General features: G+C 37.2%; 1 protein-coding gene across 1 annotated transcript; it reads right to left on the minus strand.

The window, feature by feature from the left end:
• Positions 1 to 13838: 13838 nt before the first annotated feature.
• LOC121424533 lies at positions 13839 to 16800 on the minus strand. The gene is made up of 3 exons (XM_041620612.1): positions 16719 to 16800; positions 16401 to 16473; positions 13839 to 14370 (listed from the first exon to the last, which is right to left on the minus strand). Exons 1-3 carry the CDS (start codon positions 16798 to 16800, stop codon positions 13839 to 13841), a joined length of 687 nt encoding a protein of 228 aa, XP_041476546.1.
• Between the last annotated feature and the right edge of the window lie 3287 nt (positions 16801 to 20087).

Below are 20087 nucleotides of genomic sequence, written 5' to 3' on the forward strand. Positions count from 1 at the left end.
TCCTGGTGCAGGGGATGATTCATCCATGTTAAAATGCAAGAATGGGAAGAATGACAGTCGATGGATGTACAATGATCGAGGGGCCGTTGTCTACGAAATCATGGTTTGCGCGCGCGACGACGCTGTACCGTCGCGATTACCAGACGGAATTGTTGTTCGACATAGGGGCGTCGAATTGATGTTCGAAATAAGGGTTATGAATTGATGTTGAGCCTAAGGGCGGGGGCGCTGAATTTGTTTTACATAGCGTCGCCCAAATTATTGATGTTCGATATAGAGGCCGCGCCGAATGGAAGTTTATTCTAGTGGGGCGCAGAATTTATGTTCGACATAGGGGCGCCAATTTGATGTTTGCCCTGGGGCGCCAAATTCATGTTTCACATGGGGGGAGGGCTTATAGTTAGATGCCCATCCTGTTCATGATTACTAAAAGTGCCTAGAAAGTCCAAATTTTAGAGCAGAATATCACAAATTTTCATCTCGCGCTCACATCAATTTTATAGGTGACGATCCAGTTCATGGTCACAAAATGTGCTAAGAATGACAAGTTTTCGGTCGGAATATAAAAAAATTCAGCTCGCGCTCGCATCTATTGATTAGTACATGGCCATCCTGTTCATGATTACCAAAAGTGCTTTGAATGTCCAAGTAAGGTGAGAATATAATTTTTTCAGCCTTCGCTACGCTTAGAATGTCCAGTTTGGGTTCAGAAATTAAAAAAATTGTCAGCTCGCGCTTCGCGCTCGCATAAGATGCTGAGATATACATGAGGTTGCGATCGTGTTCATGGTTAGATAAAGTGCATAGAATGTCCAACTTTGGCTCGGAATATCAAAAATTTTAAGTTCGCGTTCGCATAAAACTATTTGTTAGATACACATCCTGTTCATGACTACCATTAGTGCTAAGAATGTCAAAATTTTAGGTCAGAATATCAAAAATTTTCAGCTCGCGCTTTGCGCTCGCATCAATTATTTAGATAGATACCCATCCTATTGTTGATTACCAAAAGTATAGATTTTCCAAAGTTTTAGGTCAGAATATCAACATTTTTCAGCTCGCATTTCGCGCTCGCATCAATATTGTTTAAATATATGTATACCCATGATGTTCACGGTTGCAAAACGTGCTTACAATGTCCTATCGGGAAAAAATATAAATAAAAATACCCCCCCCCATAGTGGCGAAAGCTGGATCCGCCCCTGGTAAAGAAATTTCAGCTCCCTCACACATAATTTTAGTAGAGCCTACCACTCTGAAGAAAAGTTAAATTAAATTGTAACCCCAAAGTTCCAAAAATTCTGCTTTTTGGTAGCAATTATTTTATTTAAAAAAGTAGTATTACAACATATACATTTTTTTTCATTCTTGGATTGCCTGTTTTCACGTGATTATGAAAAAAAAGATAATTCAATATGCATTTAAGGTACCTAAACTCCCAAAAAATATTGGGTAAAAATGCTCCATGAGGATAATTATGCGTCTAGCCAGCTTTGGGCATTTCTTTTTGGGGCATTATTATGTATCCAGAGTAAAATACAATTTTGCAAATTCTAAAAATATTGCTGCTTATTTTTTAACCTTATACACGTACTGGACAATATACTTCCCGCATTGGTTAAAATACTGCGCCAAATTGGTTGGCCGCATATATTTTTACAGGGTATGATTGCCTGTCCGGGGGGGAGGGACATTTTCTGAATAATTCACAGGGGAGCCAAAATTAGGTCGGGTCCCCCGGGGTACCTATTCCTGGATATGCGCCTACCTACAATTAGAATGTTGTTTTGAAAAAGCACAGTATAAAATGAAAAGCGACAACTTGACTGCTGTTTGGACCACGGATATGAAAATTGCTGTTCGAGTGAAACAGACTAATGGAATATCTCCATGGTTACACTTCGTAATTCCGAAGGTTCGTAATTCCGAAACACGTAAATTGCCTATACCTCGATGTTCGTTAATCCGAAAACGAAAAAGGGTTCGTTAATCCGAACGCTTGTGGCGTTATTCCGAAAACGAAATAAGGTTCGTTGTTCCGAAGGTTCGATAATCCGAAAACGAAATAGGGTTCGTTATTCCGGAGGTTCGTTAATCCGAAAACGAAATGAGGTTCTCAATTCCGAAGGTTCGTTAGTCCGAAAACGAAATAAGGGTCGTTAATCCGAAGGTTCGTTAGTCCGAAAACGAAATAAGGTTCGTTAATCCGAAAATTAAGTAAGGTTCGTTAATCCGAAAATGAAATTAATTCATTTTGGTAACAAGAACGGTGCTGTTCTTGCATAATAACAGGATATTATGCAATGATAAACTAACGAACGATGATATATGTGTGTGTTGTGGCCAAATAATGGATTGATTTAAGAATAGGCGCCCGGATCAAACATACGCTTAAGTTTGATTTTATCTGAGCAAATGCTGCCCAAGCACTCGATTATTTAAAACAGACAACAACAAAAATTGTGTCTGCCTTTGCCCCACTCCCGGTTAAAAGATCCTAATGCCACCACTGTCCATAGGTTTGTAAACAGAAAATACATGGATGACTTTTTTGTTTTCCAAATGTTTCATTTTGTTTCTGACTAGTTATTTTTGTAAAAAAAAAATCGACTTATTTGGTGAAGATTCCATCTCTACGTGTATTCAGAATATTGTGTTACAGTCACTAGCGTACCTAAGGGGGGGCAGGGGCAGACTGCCCCCCCCCCCCCCCCCCGACGAGTCACAAGCAAAAAAAAGAAGCGAAAAAAGGGAAAGAAAAACAGAAAAGAGGAAAGAGAGAAAAAAGGGGGAAGGGGAAAAACAAGAAAGAGTTTAATAGAAAAGGGAAAATAAAAACTGGACTGCAGACTGTCAGAAAAAAAATATATAATCTGTCGGGCACACGGGGCTGTTCCAACTGCTTCGGTTTTTAGTTCCACCATCTTTGTCGGTAAATGTCAATTTAACTGTACATTTTCATCGGTAAATTGTGATTTTTACACTATGCGACTTTTAGAGCTTTCTGTACCGATAGTGAGGACGGACTGGGCTGACCAGGGACAGGAAAAAGTAAGAGAACAACTTTTAGGTATATAATTAAAACTATAAAAAAATTCGCTCGTAGCGCTCGCATCATGTTTTTAGTTGGATAGTTTTCAGGTTGAAATATCAAAAATTTTCAGCTCGCACTTCGCGCTCGCGTCAATAGATTAATTAGAAACCAATTTGTTAACGGTTACAAAAAGTGCTTATAATAACCAGTTCTTAGGCCGGAATATCAACAATTTCAGCTCGCGCTTCGTGCTCACATATACTGTTTAGATATATCCATCCTGTTCATAGTTAAATGAAGTGCTTATAATGTCCGGTTTTCAGGTGAGAAGATAAAAAATCAAAAATATATCATTAGAAACAAATTTGTTCACAGTTACAATAATTGCTTATAATTTCAAGTTCTTAGGTCGGAATATCAAAACTTTCAACTCAAGCTTCGCACTCACATAAAATTCCATCCTGTTCATAATTAAATGAAGTGCTCGGAATATAAAGTTTTCAGGTCGTAATCTCAAAAAATGTTAGCTAGCGCTTCTCGCTCACACCAATTAATTGTTTTTAACTGCCATTTTGTTCATAGTTAAAAAAGTGCTTAATTATGTCCACCTTCAGGGAGGAATAATTCAATTTTTCAGCTCGCTTTTCGCGCTCGCATCAATTAATCATTCATTTTGGTGATAGACAACAATGTTGTCTATCACCAAAAGAGGATCAATTTTTTTGCCATAAAGTGTTAAGCAATGGTTCTAATATTCCTCCAACTGCCTCACATTGTGAATGCATTACCTCCCTTTCCTGATCAAGTCTGGATAGCTTAATTAGCTACGAGCGAACGAAGCGAGCAAACAAAATTGTGACCTTTTGAATACAAAATTTAATTTTGTGATAGATTTTGACGTGTTATTTTAAACTATCACAACAAAAAAGTAAGTCCCCCCTAAACAAACATTCATAATTTCCGAACCGCTTGGATTTTTTGATATATTTTTACATGAGCGTGTAGGTAATTTTACAAGCTATACATTCCGAGTGAATGGTACGGACGTATTTTTTGTCATGCTTCAATGAGCACCGCCAGAAGGCAAACTTGTCACTTTTAAAGTCACAAGCAAAATGTCATGACTTTGATTCCAATCTATTGGAACGAATTCCATATTCTCATCATGAAAAATAGTCAGAAAGCATGTAAATGACACTTTCCGAGAGACGATACAATATTTTTGCTTAATTTAACGGTTGAATAAACGCAGTCAAAATTTGCTATAATTTGATTTTGTACATATTTCTATCGATGAAAATGATCGAATATGATGACAATTATTTTTGGGAAGAGTATCTTCAACAATATTTATCATTTCACGGTTCAATGAACATTCAATGAAAAAAGAAATACGATTTTCAAATATAATTCGCAAGTATTGTTTCACTTCTTGCATTGTTCAGGGGCCGCGGATCCGGGGGGGGGGGGGGGCTTCAGCCCCCCACTTTTTTCCAAACCGTTTACAAAAACGTAAAATTGACCATATTATGATTGTGATTTTTAGCATGGTCAGTCCCCCACTTTTGGCTCAGCCCCACCACTTTGAAAACTGTTCCGCGGCCCCTGTAGTTTATTTGACTTGATTTTTTATGAAAATCCCGATGTTTAATGCTTCAGTGAGCACACAAGATTCGAAAATTATGCAAATGAGCAGAAGGTTCAAGGCCATGGTCCCATTCTGTGCCGTATAGAATGGTTATTTCGGTGTGCGCGCCTTTTGGATAGTGTCACACTGAAGCCACTTGCAAAGTTTTATGAAAAAACTATTGGCAGAAGTAATAAAAACCGTCCATGAAACAAACCCTTATTTTACTTTTGTTGAAATTATGACTTCCTCTCTCAAAGACATTGGGTATTTCGCATGCATGACCTAACCGATCAATCTCACCCCCCAGAAGTTGGTTAATGAGTGCAGAAAACCCCCTACGAAATATTATATCTCAAACTTATTCCGTGCAAAAGTTACCGAATTTTGATTTAGGGGGGAAATTACCTTTTTTGTTGTGTATAATATACTTCACCCCTTTTCTTTTCCCATTTTTTCTTTGTCGTGAAACTTTCTCTTTTTTTGGGGGGGGGGGGGAGAATGGCCCCAAGCTCCACATCTCTACGCAAGTGGGGAACCGAAATTTTAAGTGGAATGTAAGCTTTCTTCAACAAGACGATGTACTTCATAAGGACTACATATTTGAATGCGAACACTTGTTTTCACCTATACAGTGCGTATCAAAAAAAAAACGGGACAGATTTAAGAAAGTATATAAATTTTTGTTACAAATTATGATCTCTATATTTTGGTGTCAAAAGGTGCTCTTGGTCTTATCCTTCAAATGTTAATAAAACAAAATATTTTCGTTCATGCTTGAGCGAATACGGAATGTTTTTTGTCTGGGGTCAAAAAGGAGGCTTGCGGCAAAATGATGGTCAGACTGCTTGCTAATTAGCAGACTTCCTCTTAATCTTTTCATTATCTTTGCCATAACTTTTGAAATCTATTTATCTGCTTGAATTAATATGTTCTCTTTTAGCTTTGAATATTCCTTTTTTAGGCAAGAATTTTTTTTTTAACCGAAGTATGGGAGAGCGTGTTTTTTTTTTCAAATCCTTTCATTTCGTGCTACAAAGGTTATGGTGCCTTTGAACAGTGGCATACTGATGGGTGGGGGCTCGGGGTGTTTTCCCCCCTCCCCCCCAAAAAAAAAAAAAAATCATGACCAAGAAAAAAAAGCTGGAAAGAAAAATAACAGGGAACATAGAAAGTGAAATCTTTTTCTGAATATTAGGTCAAAATCACAAAATTTGATATTTTAATGAAAAAGTGGAAATTTTTGCTTGCTCGCTTCACAACTTATTAATACTTTTTACCCGATCTGCCATATCTTGCTCCTTCAAAATTGAGTCAATACACCATTGCCATTGAAAGACACGAATCCTTTGCTGTTTGTCCTGTCAAGCACATAATTAAACTTGGTGAAGGATTCAATAACCCCTTGAAAATAGGATTCATGTCTTTTATAGGTACCATAACACAATTTGTTTCACATAATAAAAGGATTTGAATAATTACAAATTCTCCCAATTAATAATGCAAATCTTCCTACTTGGGTTGACAAAAAAAGTCTTATTTTCTTGCTTACATGTATGAAGAAAAATTCAAAGGTAAAAGAAGTTTAAATAAAAAAAAATTCAGGTAAATAAAAAAAAATAAATGAAATTGACAGCATACTTCGAAAATTATGGCAAAGATAATGAACATATTTAGAGAAAGTCTGCTGATTAGCATGAAGTCTAATCGTCAAATTTCTCATTTCTACCACTATTGCGCAAGCCTCTTTTTGAACCCACGACAAAAACGTCCCGTGTTCGCTCAGCATGAACAAAATTTATTTTTTTTAAAATGGCATTTCAAAGACAAGATCTCAGAGCATCTATTAACATCAAAATATAGATAAAATACTTTGAAACAATTTTTTTTTAGACTTTTCAAAACTGTAGTAGCAAATTGTAATAAGTCATGTTTGAATGATTTTCAATCATAATACACTGTATGCGATTAGGCATATTTCCAGACCTCGTTATGTTTTTAGAGTAACGTTTAATGCTTCAGTTATCAAAACTTGTTTCATATTTTTTTGAGATATGAGATGATATGCTTTCACTTGATTTGCAATTTTCAGTATTTCAATCGGCATTACGCATTTTTAAAACGATTCTAAAAGAATTTATATCTGACTGCGTGTTAATGCCTCATTGACATGGGTGCAGTTGGATTCATTTTTCATATTTCATTTCCTATCAAAATGAATTAAATACTTGATAAAGAAAGTCTGGCCTTTGTAGTTCATTCAATCGTTTCAGTGTATTTAGATTGTTAGATTGAATTGAGACATTGCTTTTTTTCAATTTAAATGATTTCTGTGCGCAATGTTTTTTTAGAGGTTGTTCTTTTACATATATCATAGACACACAGGTGATAAAAGTGACTTTGTAACTCAGATTTTTGAAAAGTAATATCACTGTTAAACAATCTTGGCAAACATCAATACTTTATTATATGCTTTTGCGTCGGCATACTTTGGTAGTCGGAATTGGCAAACCTCTATTCTCTCAAATGTTCCAACAGTTTAAACATCCTATGAACATTCAGATATTCATTTCACTTACCTGGAGCAATGCCTGGGCATCAAAAATGTTTGAAAACGAAGTCGAAATCAGTTCCTAAATTTTCCATCTTTATTTTCCGCTCATGAGCAGAAATATCAGCGAAAGAAAACCCCAACGGATGCCTTGTTGTATGATAACACGTGCAGCCTGTGTAAATGCATTGCTGTTGTTGTCGTATTTATGCTTGCATTCCAACTTCGCCTGTCCCATCTGCTTTTCAAATTTCCCGCCATTGTGTGAGGCACCTTTCGCAAACCTCTACAACGCGAGATTAGAGTCGGGTAACTCAAAAGTTAACGATTAATCATAGACTCGATTTTCTAGATTGATTGTATATTACAGTCAATACAATCAAACGTAGAAAACTGTTCTACAATCATTGCTAAGCTGTGTGTTACAGGCCCTATAGATCTTGCTTTTCGTGTGCAAAGCTCTTTCATATGATACCAGCATGCCATGCCATGCAATTTGCCTGCCTGAGCTCGCGGCGGGACTGTACCTGTATCATGGCTATGACTCCAGCTGGCTGGAGACATGCGAAATGTAGATTATGACATGGATAAGAAAGTGCTTTTTCAAACAAATCGAGTACATATTTAGTAAGGAATAACTTACCAAATTAAGGCTTAGATATAGATCATTACAGTCCATCGAATCGATATGGCATTTAATGTGCATTATTGGTGGATCAATGGCAATTGATTTCATGGGTCAGATCGCCTCTCTAGCCAAACCATTTCGCAGGCGTTGACATGTACACAGCATGAAACAGGCCATAACCCGTCTAAATTTTCGGGTTTTTTTTCTTTTGCCTGCTCCTTCTACACAAAAGATTTGCCTCTAGCACACAATTGTAATGGGCAGTATGTTTTATTATCCGCAGAAATGGTGGATTTCCCGGGGGTACACTTCCATTGATGAGTGGATACCAGGCGCGACCATGGGGTTTCGAAAAGCGCCCTAAACATAGGAAGTAAGTCTTTTCCAGATTGCGAAAATACATCTCTTAACAAGTATTTGGGTTGTGACACCCTACAAGTATTGGAAATATATCCCCTTTTTTCAGTATTTTAATCATTGTTTTTCACACCCTTATAACGCTACATAGGCCTATACGTAACGTACTTACCCACTCTCCCTTTTTACGTGTGGTCTAGCGTGGTATCCACCATTCAATGGAAGTGCCCCCCCCGGGCGGCCTCTCGAGCTCGAGGAGGAACCAAATTTGGATTTGGAAAGTCGTCCTAAATCGGATATATCGCTGTTACCATAGTACATGTAGGAACCACAGTTTTGCACACGAAACGCAAATTGAATGTTTCCGTTCCAGATGCGAAACAAAAAAAAAATCTCATGGTCAGAGTTTTACGACCATGACGACGGTCCCAATAGTCTCTTCCAAAATCAATTAGCGTCGTAAATAAGCGTGCGCGTCCTCAAACGAAAGGTCGGGATTATTCGCCCTAGTGCATAAACATGGACCTATAGTCTGGAAATTCGGGGTTCTGTAGGGAGGGGGGGGGGGGGGCTATCATTATTTTGACACCCAGTCAATTTGACTATTTTCGCCATCATAAACATTCAATTTTATTTTCTTAAAAAGAATAAAAATTAAAAAATATATATACATATTTCTTTTCTTTTTTATGATATATTACACTACTTGGATTTAAATGAAAATGGTATGTCTTGATAATCTAGGGCTTTTATTGAAAGTATAACTAGATACGTTGAAAACTTTAGAAGGGAGATCATTTACAGTGATAGCCTCTGTTAATGTCGTTTCAATAGATTAGTTAATATTAATATTCTAAAATCATGGGAAATTGTAATAACCGACGGGGCTTATAATGGCGACCAATCCGGATCGAAATGGCCCATGTTTCATCAAGTTTCTAATTCAAAGTCATGGTCCGAACTCATTTTAGGATTAAATATTGTGGGTTCATATTGGCTCATGAGTCAAATCGTCGCAGGCTCCTGGCCTAACGGCAGGGGCCGCGGTGCGAAGTTGAAAGTGTGGGGGAAAAGGCATCTTTTCTTTTGACAAGTGCACTATCAATTTTTATTTATTTATTTTATTATTTATTAATTTTTTTTGGGGGGGGGCAACTGCCCCCTGCTGCGTACGTCCATGATCATGAGGGGCACTTTTCTTGGGTAAAAGGGGCACTGATTCGAGAAAGGGCACTTACAAGAAGGCAAGGGGGCACTTGCTCAGACATAAAGCATGTCCTTCTCAAGTGAAAGGTGCACAGAACACGATCGTGAGGGGGATTTTTTTGGTAATATTTGGCACTGAAACGAGATATGGCACATGCTAACACATAAAACGGGTCCTTCTGAGGTGAAAAGGTCACAAAATACTCCATGAGGGGCATTTTGGGAAAAGAAATTGGCACATATTAAGATAAAGGGCACTTGGAAGCACCTAAAACGGATCCTCTCCCGATTAAAGGGGCACTGTACACGTTCGTGAGCGGGCATTTTTCTTGCGTAAAAAATGACAATTTTCAGTACTTCAAAAAATGGGGGGGGGGCAATGCGCCCCTCGGTTCCCCCAGAATCGCCACCCCTGCCTAACAGCATATTGGCATCATTTGATTTTTCTGTGTACAAAGCTGCTCTAATGGCCAGTGGGTACGAAGAGGCATTCGAATTGCGAGTTGCCATTACCCTCATAATTAGAGATGATTTATATAGGTACGAGTTCTGGAAATTGCGATAGTACAATAATTATTAATCATATATTAAATGCAAGAGTACATAATTCATAATCAGACGTTCTCTACTGAGATTTCTTTCTTTCACTCTTAAAAAACTTTTGACCAACCAACATACTGTCCACACAACTTGACTGGACCTCTAGGAAGAGCAGAGCCATTATATCAATGGCTCCGAATAGAGTGATCCATTCGAATATTTTTATTTGCATGTTTACATATTTATATTTAATCTCATATATGGTTCAATGTTTTTTATTGTGATTTTTATACTGTAAATAAAACCAAAACAAAACAACTATTGGTTAAAATCTGCCCAAATTGGGTAAAAAACCTAATAATTGGGTAATAAATTTGCTCAATTGGACAGTAATTGCCCAGAATACACACACACATACACACACATACATATATATATATATACATATATATATATATATATATCATCGACATACATTACCCAACACAATGGACAGTATGTTGCCCAGCATTTCTAAGTGTGTATAAAATACTCCCTCAAATCTCCCTCTCTCTCTCTAACCTCCCTCTTCCTCACTGACACCCACACACCCATATCCCTACCTGGAAAGAACACAGTGTTCCACAGTGTGTTCATATAGTCACTTTGGCCCGTATTCTGCCAGTCAGGTTAAACTTAAACCTTTGTCTATAACTCTGTGCTAAAATTATGGGAAGCCAAAAGTGTCAATTTTTTTAATGAGTTGTATGTTTCTTACGTTTACTGTGCTCTTTCCTTATTCATCCACGGTGAAGACGGTCATCAAAAATGATATCTGTACTGTTAGTGACTTATGTCATAATTGACTATCCATACTTAAACCACAACTTTAAACCTGAGTTCAAGTTAAACCCGACTTCAGAATACGGGCCTATGTGAACACACTGTGATGTTTTTTTTCCAGCAGGGATACTCTACCCCCCAACATCTGTCTTGACACCCTTCTTAACCCATTCACTTTCTTCCTTCTCCCCAATCCTTTAGGAACACCCGACATATCACCACATATATTCACCCCATCAGTCCGTTATTCACGCACATACACAACCTCACACACGCACTCAGTACATTCGAACAAATTCACTCACACACCCACACATTTTTTTTTATTCAACTACTCTCACCAATTTACACTCTCAGTCCATTATAAAACTTACACACACATTCGCCTACACCCGCACAATCCCATTCTCCCTCACACGCTCAATACCCCAACATGGCTAAAGTTCATTGACCCTAAATGATCTTTGACTTTGATCATGTGACCTGAAACTCATGCAAGATGTTCAATAATACGTGATAACCCATTATTTTTCATGATCTATATAGGTCGATATACTTCTTAAGTTATGATGATATTTCAAAAACTTAACCTTGGTTAAGGTTTCAATGTTGACGTCGCCGCCGCCGTCGGAAAAGGGGCTCCTCAGTATAGTCTCGCTCTGCTATACAGGCGAGACGATAATACGGAATTAAATAAGGCGAGGGTAAGAACTGGAAAATATGAATTCTTTCAGGTCATTACACAAAATTTTCACTCGCGCTTGCATTACCTGTTGAATGAGGTCCATAACTTATTCAAGAGGATTAACTTGTGCTTAAAATATCTTATTTTGAAGCCAATATGCAAAAAAAAAACAGTCTTGCTCGCACACTAGCTTTATTTGCACCTCTTATTCTTATAGGTGCTCTGTCAGATTTCCAGTTTTTAGTCTGGAATTCAAAAATTGTCAGCTCGCGCTGCATGCTCGCCTGATTAAATTGTGAGGTGGTCCTAGCTAGTCACAATTGTAAACTGTTCGATATGTCCCGTCTTCACATCTGAACATCAAATATTTCAGCTCGCGCTGTGCACTCGCATAATTTAAGTCTGGAAAGTTCCTATGCCCTCTTCATGAAAAAAAAGTCCTAAAAATATCAATTTTTCAGATCTGTTCGTCAAAAATTTCGGATCGCTCTTCGCGCTTACATTAATTATTTAGTTAGCTAGGCCTGTACGAATCCCCTTCATGATTATAATAAGTGCTTAGAATGTCTCCTTTTCAGGTCTGAATATTAGAAAAAAAAATCATATATATAGAGAGAGATTTGGTCTGTTTGGCATCCAAGGAATAAAAAAAGAATTGTAAAAAACTGAGCATAGCTCTAAAATATGAAAGGTTAAAGTCACATTCAGAAACGGAAACAGTTTTATAAACGGATTTTAAATTCTTGTGTCACACCATGGGTGCTGAAATGGTTTACAATATTTATTTTGAAAAAAAAAACAATTTAATACTAGCACTTATTGACTTTGTTTTAATTACGATATCACCAGCATAATTTTACAAGGACGTTATTCTTTGTTCCAATGAAAGAACATTTTTTTCCCCCATCCACGATTTGCATAAAAAAATACCACATCCATTTTAAATACAAATGTTAAACATTGCAGAGTATACTATTTACTACAATATATCCATGTTTATTATATCTATGTTTAAGAATAAATCCATGCCCCCCCCCCCTCCCTATCTATACGTTAGTGGGTTGGTGTGCAATTATTGATAATTCTGATCGCGCCTTTATTTTCCAGGTCTAAGAGAAACCGATATTCCCCAGGCATGTTGTGGGCATTTGTCGTGTAGTTCATTCGAACGTCTGGATCATAGTAATGATGTAGAATTGACCGATTATACGGGTCAGTGTAGAACGGGTAGAATCCGAACAAAGATATCTCATCACACAGTTGAATCATGGGTGCGAGGACGGTTAATCCAGACGACGGGGCCCTAAAATGCCACAACCTGTAAACAAATCAATAAATTATTATTTTTTAAATTCATTTTTGTAAATCGAGAAGTAGTGCTTTCTTAATTAAAAATGATGTGCATAAATCAATATCCATGGAATCGACAATATGATAAAAACATCATATCAGAAAAAGGGTCTTATCTAAGATCCAAGTTCTATAGTTATAATCTATTTTTCCAATTCATTGAAGCTACTGCAAGTAAAGTCCACACGTATGGATTGCCTCGTTATTGAATTCCTCAGCCCAACTTACATCACATTGGATAAGCCCCTCGAATGAAAACTGTCTTTCATTTTAATTCATAACACCATGTACGTGCACATATTATGAAAGATATCAAAACAACAAGCAATTTTGTGACATTTTCATCGATATGCTATTATGTTTCTTTGGAAGCCTAAAAGTGTCACTGAGGTATGCATTTAATAACTGTGTACTGTGTTCATGAAATAACTATGTGGAGCGTTGTGGCCCAGTGGATAAGTCTTCTGACTATTAAACAGAGGGTCGTGGGTTCAAATCCCAGCCATGGCGTAATTTCCTTCAGCAAGAAATTTATCCACTTTGTGCAGCACTCGACCCAGGTGAGGTGAATGGGTACCCGGCAGGATTAATTCCTTTAATGCATGAGCGCTGAAAGGCAGCTCGAGCTAAAGCCGGGGTAGTAAAAATAATAACAATGCGCCTCAGAATAAAATATTTCTAGAGAGATGGCGCTATTTAAATGCCTATTATTATTATTAATCATTATTTTGTCTCCATCCCTTGGAAAAAAATTACCAGATGACGAGATCTCGGATCTCGTCATGTCTATACCCTGTGGGAGAGATGATCTGATGACAAGATCTTGGATCCATAATCATATCCTCAGTTCTGACCACCTCTTCAAAAAAGATGGAGACATGACTACATGAGTGATCTTGATCTTGTCATCTCATCATCATTCTTTTTCCAAAGATTGTAGATAATGACACGAGATGATTATCTGAACGTCTGGGTGGCACATTTATTTAAGCTTCCATTGATTTAACTTTCCGACCATTGAAGTTGGAATTGAATGAATTACCGGTATGCGGCGTCCATTAAAGATTGATGATTGATCCCAAGGGTGAAGTTCAGATGAAACACATTTCGCAGAAGAGGGATGACACGAAATATCCGGTCAGCATTGCCCTTAGCTGGCCAAAGAACAGTATCATTCCTAAGTAGCCCGAGCCTGTCGATCACCGTGCCGCATGCTGCTGGAAGTCCATTCAACAACTCAGAGGTTGTAGATGCCTTCCTTTTCTTTTTCTTTGTGAAGCAAGATTTCAAGAGTCTGCACTGTTCACCGTTGATGGTCATGTAGGATACCTTTGAACCCACGTCGGAGGAATACTCCTGGCCAATCTTGGCCAAATTCATCCTGACAACTAGCTCGGATTCGTCTATCAGGTCGCCACAACCGCTGTTCAAAAGTATTCCTGAATTCCCCACAAGAGCGCAAGACTTCGCCCGCTCAGAAATTTTACTTACAGATGTCTCGTTAACTGATATGCCCTTGAGAAATATCTTTATTGGCTTTCTTGATTTCAATTTCTTTCCGACTTTCTTTCTGCAGGTTAAGATAAAAGTGAAAGAAAGTTTCAACAGTGTAGTAATGCTACATCACGAACATGTTTAAAAGTTTTTAGGGCGAGGGTCCTTCTCATTTTTTTAGGTGTATATCTGGGCCTCGTCTTACAAAGAGTTGCGATTGATCCAATTGAAGGAGAACACATCATATTGTCAAGATATCAATGAATTTATGGATATAAATTCATATCTTGATTTTTTTAACAAGCATATTGACTTTGCTGGCTTTCAATAAATTGCGATTGATCAATCGCAACTCTTTGTAAGACGGGCCCTGATGAATTCAGTGTCGCATCATTTTTGCTAAATATCAAGAATTTAGTAACAATGTACTTTTGAAACAAACTTATTAACTATGTATATTTGCCCCTTCCGTAAGTAGACCGTGTGTCTATATGCCTTCAATATTTTCCCATTCAAAACAGAGATTGTTCTGTTTGCTTAGTCTTGTTTAGTCTTGCTTGCGTGGGACTTTTTTTTCTTCCTTTCTCTCACATTCCAAAATGCCTCCACAGGCTTCACGTCTTCTCTTTTCTTTTTCTATGGAAGCTTAAAAGTGCCACCGAGATGTTGAGATAATTATCTTGGGAAGTCGACATCGTGATAGCAAAAGATCAGATGACAAGATCTACACGGCTGTGTCATCACTATGATCACTTTGAAAGTTTAGAGATCTAGATCATTTTGAAAGAGCAATCAACTATAACTGATGGTCTTGTAATACGACCTTCACCATTATTTTTATTAAGAGTACCCGAAATCCTTCAGTTTCTCTTTAGAAAATGCAAAATCGGACCAAGACAGTCTCGGTCGCTATACGCTCTCTCGTTTTGCATGTTTTTTTTTCTCGAAAAACTAAATGCTTCTTGCACTGAGTTACCCCTAAGGAAAACAAAATATGTAGAGTCATGGATCTAACCGTAGTGTTCCCAACGTGACAGCACGAATCACTTCATTCCGTCAGTAAACAAAACGGTAGACAATGGTTTTTGTGACGTTTAGTGTACCGATGACACTCCCTTCCTTCAATGATGACCCCTCGGTTAACCAGCAGCATGATTGATGCTGCTGAGTAGGGCCATCCTCCCGTTTTCATTTGTCAAATTCACACAACCGTTTTATATGTATTGTTATTTTTTAAAGGAAATAAATTCAATTCAGTTCAATCCTGTTTCTTTCTCTTAATATACACAACAAAAAACGTAAGTCCCCCTTAAACAAACATCCATAATTTCCGAACCAATGCGAGTTTTTAATATATTTTACATGAGCGTGTAGGTAATTTTATAAGCTACCATCTGAGTAAATTTTATGGATGTATTTTATATCATGCTTCAGTGAGCACCAAAAGAAAGCAAAATTGTCACTTTTCAAAAGTCAAAGCCAAATATCATGACTTTGATTACACTTTGTTGGAACGAATTCCTCATTCTCATCATGAAAAATAGTCAAGAGGCTTGTAAAAGGTATTTTCCAAAAGACGATACAACTTTTTTTGCTAAATTCCACGGTTGAATAAACACAAGTCAAAATTTGTTATAATTGGATTTTTGTACACATTTCTATCGATAAGAATTATCGAATATGATGACGTGTATTTTGGGGAAGAGTATATCTTAAACAACATTCTTTTTTGTGTATCTATTTTTTGTTGTGTATATATGATGTCTCTGTGCATTTGTTACAGTTTTGAGAATGCTGAAATGGCCATTACATTACCACTAATTGTATCTGCTCTTTGACACGATCATCCCGGGCATTGCCTATGAATATAATGTTCATGTATCTGTCAAATGCTGCCCTATAACACTGTATGAGTTTTTTCTTTAACTCTCCCTTCTGCTGTGGTGTAAAAGCAATCTCTCTCTTTTTATTGAATTGAAATATTGCTTACAGATTGCAATGTACAAAATGATACAAAATTACAATTTCTGATTAATATTCAAACATGTATAAAGTAAATGTTATCATTGAAATTTAACAAAATTAGTTGAATTCTGTCCAACTCACCGTAGCATTTGAATGACTGTGCTGTTCAGGGTTGACTTGACGAATATCGGTGCCCTCTTGTAAGGTATGGTATCTGATCATGATGACAAAGGGAAATTGAGAAACAGTATATAGGGCAGGTCAGATTAAGCTTTAATTTTATTTTCATAATTTGGCCAACGCGGTAGAACCAAATGGGTAATTTGCTCCACGCTTGAAAAAAAGATCGACGTACTGTTGAAGATGTGAATTATTGAAACAAATATTAGCGACCAAATATGTATTAGAGTATCTATAAAAATTATAAAAAAAGATATACCACTAAAAATGCATTCTCACATATCCCGACCGTGACTTTATTCACTTCTCCACTGGGTCTGTTGCTGTAATCCGTCACTATTATTTTAGTGGATATCTCCATTTTTACAGATCTTGATAATATTTGTGATAATTTGCTTTATTTTCACAGATCTTGATAATATTTATGACAATTTGCTTTATAGTTTACTTTGTTGTACTTTTGCAATAATATATATATATTGTACCTCGATTTATATTTTTGGATGAGTTTTATTTGCAAATGTCATTGTAATCATACTCGATTATTTTATATTCTTCTATTGAAAATGACTTTATTCACTTCTCCACTGGGTCTGTTGCTGTAATCCGTCACTATTATTTTAGTGGATCTCTCCATTTTTACAGATCTTGATAATATTTGTGATAATTTGCTTTATTTTCACAGATCTTGATAATATTTATGACAATTTGCTTTATAGTTTACTTTGTTGTACTTTTGCAATAATATATATATATTGTACCTCGATTTATATTTTTGGATGAGTTTTATTTGCAAATGTCATTGTAATCATACTCGATTATTTTATATTCTTCTGTTGAAAATAAAATGAAACAATTAAATTTGAAGATATCATAGGGAGTTTTCCAAACCACTACACAAACGCCTTCTGAAACGCAGATAATCTTTCGTTTAAAGGCATTCAATGACAAAACAGCCTTTGTCGAAACTTGATGAATAAAGAATAACAGTGGACTCTACAAACATGATACATGTAGGCATATCTGTATTTTTTCGTCGCTCCGAATCTGAGGACAATCTGCTGTCCCTGGTTCACAAATTTTCGACAAAGACCTCTAAGCTGTCCATTGTGATTTTGCAGACTGTTTCAACAGTTTTACTGTGTTGTAGATTCCGTTGCAATTGCAAAAACTCGCTATTGTCTCGTCGTTACCGAAGATATAAGAAATTATAGATAATTGGAACTTTACTTTGATTGTAAAAGGATTGCTTTGATTATAAAAAGGAGTTTAAACATAGAATGAAAAAGGCTTACCCATGTGATAGCTGAATACAAGGAGAGGTCCATCGTTCCATATCATCCCAATATACATGTATACCATCAAAGATACGGTGACACCAATCCACGTTATCACATTATAGTCGATCGATCGGACAAATATCATGATTAAATTAGGGCTATAGTTAATTAAACATTGAGCGACAATACTATTTTACAGAGCTGTCTAAAAACGTCCGTATAGGCATATAAAATTCCCTCAAAAAGTGAATCGATGACAATGGGTGTCAAATCGAGATTGATTTGTCGGAGACAGCATGGCATCTGTCCGTAAATCAAATGTAAGGCCGAATACCGTTGATAATTAGCGAATTTCGGCTAAGCGACGTATATGGCGGACTTTCAGCGACGCAGGGCGCATGGCATTTGAACATTTATTCCCATTTCTTGATGTTAAAAGGGCCTGCGCCTTTGGTGTAACTACGGGTGGCATGACGGCACGTGCCCCCCCCCATCGGCTGACAAAAAAAAGGGTGGAAAGGAGAAAAAGAGGGAGAACGGAAAAGAAACGTAGTGGTAAAGAAGAAATTATTATATTATAATTATGTTACATTACATAAGAAACATTATTTTCATAACTTTATGAAATACAATTTGCTCAGGGCCTATGTCTTTATTGTTCCTGGTTCTCGCATTGTTTGTTTAATGCGATAATCCTGTGGTACTAAAACCTCCCTTTTTCAATTCAATATAAACCAAATATATTTCCTCGCGCTTCGTGCTATTATTGATTTATGTAGTGGCATATGCTTCTTTTTCATGACTTCTTAACGTGATTGCCCCATTTTAATATAAGGTATTAATATGAAATATTGCCTTCCGTGCTTACGTTCGCATGAGTGAGATATGTCTGATCTTCATGTTTTCCTAAAATGTATCCTTAAAATGTCCCTTTTTCTGATTTAAATATAAAAAACTTCAGCATCATTTGGTTAGTGAAATGCATATGATCTTAGTGAATTCCTACAAACAAGCCTTAGAATGCCCATCTACATATCTGAATTTCCAACATTTTCAGCTCGCGCTCGCAATATTTGATTGAGTGAGATGCGCATGTTCATCATTATTACAAAGACTACAGTGCTTCATTTGTTTAGATCTAATTCTACTAAAATCAGCAAGCGCTTTGCACTCGCATGAGAATACTATGGTGAGATATGTATACTCTTAATGGATTCCTAAAATGCAGTCCTATGTCCCTATATGGGGTCAATATATACAAAAATTTCAGCTCGCGCTTCGCGCTCGCACTGTTTGTTTAGCGAGAAAGGTACGTTCATCTATTATAAAAAAATTTGCTTGTAATTTTCCTTTTTAGGTCTGAATACCATAAATTTTCAGCTGTTTAGAGTGAGATACGCATGTTCATCAGGATTACAAAGACTACAAGTGCTTCATGTGTTCAGATCTAATTCTACTTATATCAGCTAGCGCTTGGCACTCGCATTAGATTACTATGGTGAGATATGTATACTCTTAATGAATTCCTAAAATGCAGTCCTATGTCCTTGTATGGGGTCAATATATACAAAATTTTCAGCTCTCGCTTTATATGAAAAGTGAGATACATATCCGTTTAATGGCACTGTCCTTAAAAGCCCTCTATTAGGTCAGTGTACTTGTCAACTGAGCGTGCTTCGCGCGCTCAATAAGTGACTCAAAATTTTTGCCGGTGCCCCCCCCCCCAATACCGGGACCCACGGTTCGCCACTTGGCCTGCCCTACGCTCATACCCCTGGGCGAAAACTTGCTTCTCACATACCTGTAACTTTACATCCTATATACGCACATATCAAAAACATGTATACCACAGACTGTCCAATAACAAGACACATAGGAAGCATCTCTGACGCAAACATCTTGGTGGAGGGGGTTTCCTTGTAATGGGAAGAGGGGCTCACGTTACAAATTTTTGACGGCACTCAGTAGGGCCGGCATTTGATTTATTTACAGCGGGTATCTAGACGATTAACAGCTTAAAAAACGAAACATGAAAGCAAGAGAAAGGGGCAACTAAGCGAAGCAACCTACCTTATCAGGATGGCACTTTTGAATTCCAGTTGTAATAATGGAGGATTTGGTGCATTATTTGGGGGAAAAGTTTGATGCATTTTTAATTTAGAAAAGAGTGCAACTGCCCCCTACCAATATTGTGCACGGCCATTGAGATGACCCCATATTTGAATAAATAAGATGCAGCCCACGTGCATACGCATATTGTAGAATGACCCCCTCCCTACATACCCTCACCCACACACAAACGAAATATCACGTACACGGGTGCACATACATTTTTAACTTCACATACACTCACACCACACTTCCAAAT

Source organism: Lytechinus variegatus, chromosome 1, assembly GCF_018143015.1.
Source record: "Lytechinus variegatus isolate NC3 chromosome 1, Lvar_3.0, whole genome shotgun sequence".
NCBI classification, from domain to species: domain Eukaryota; kingdom Metazoa; phylum Echinodermata; class Echinoidea; order Temnopleuroida; family Toxopneustidae; genus Lytechinus; species Lytechinus variegatus.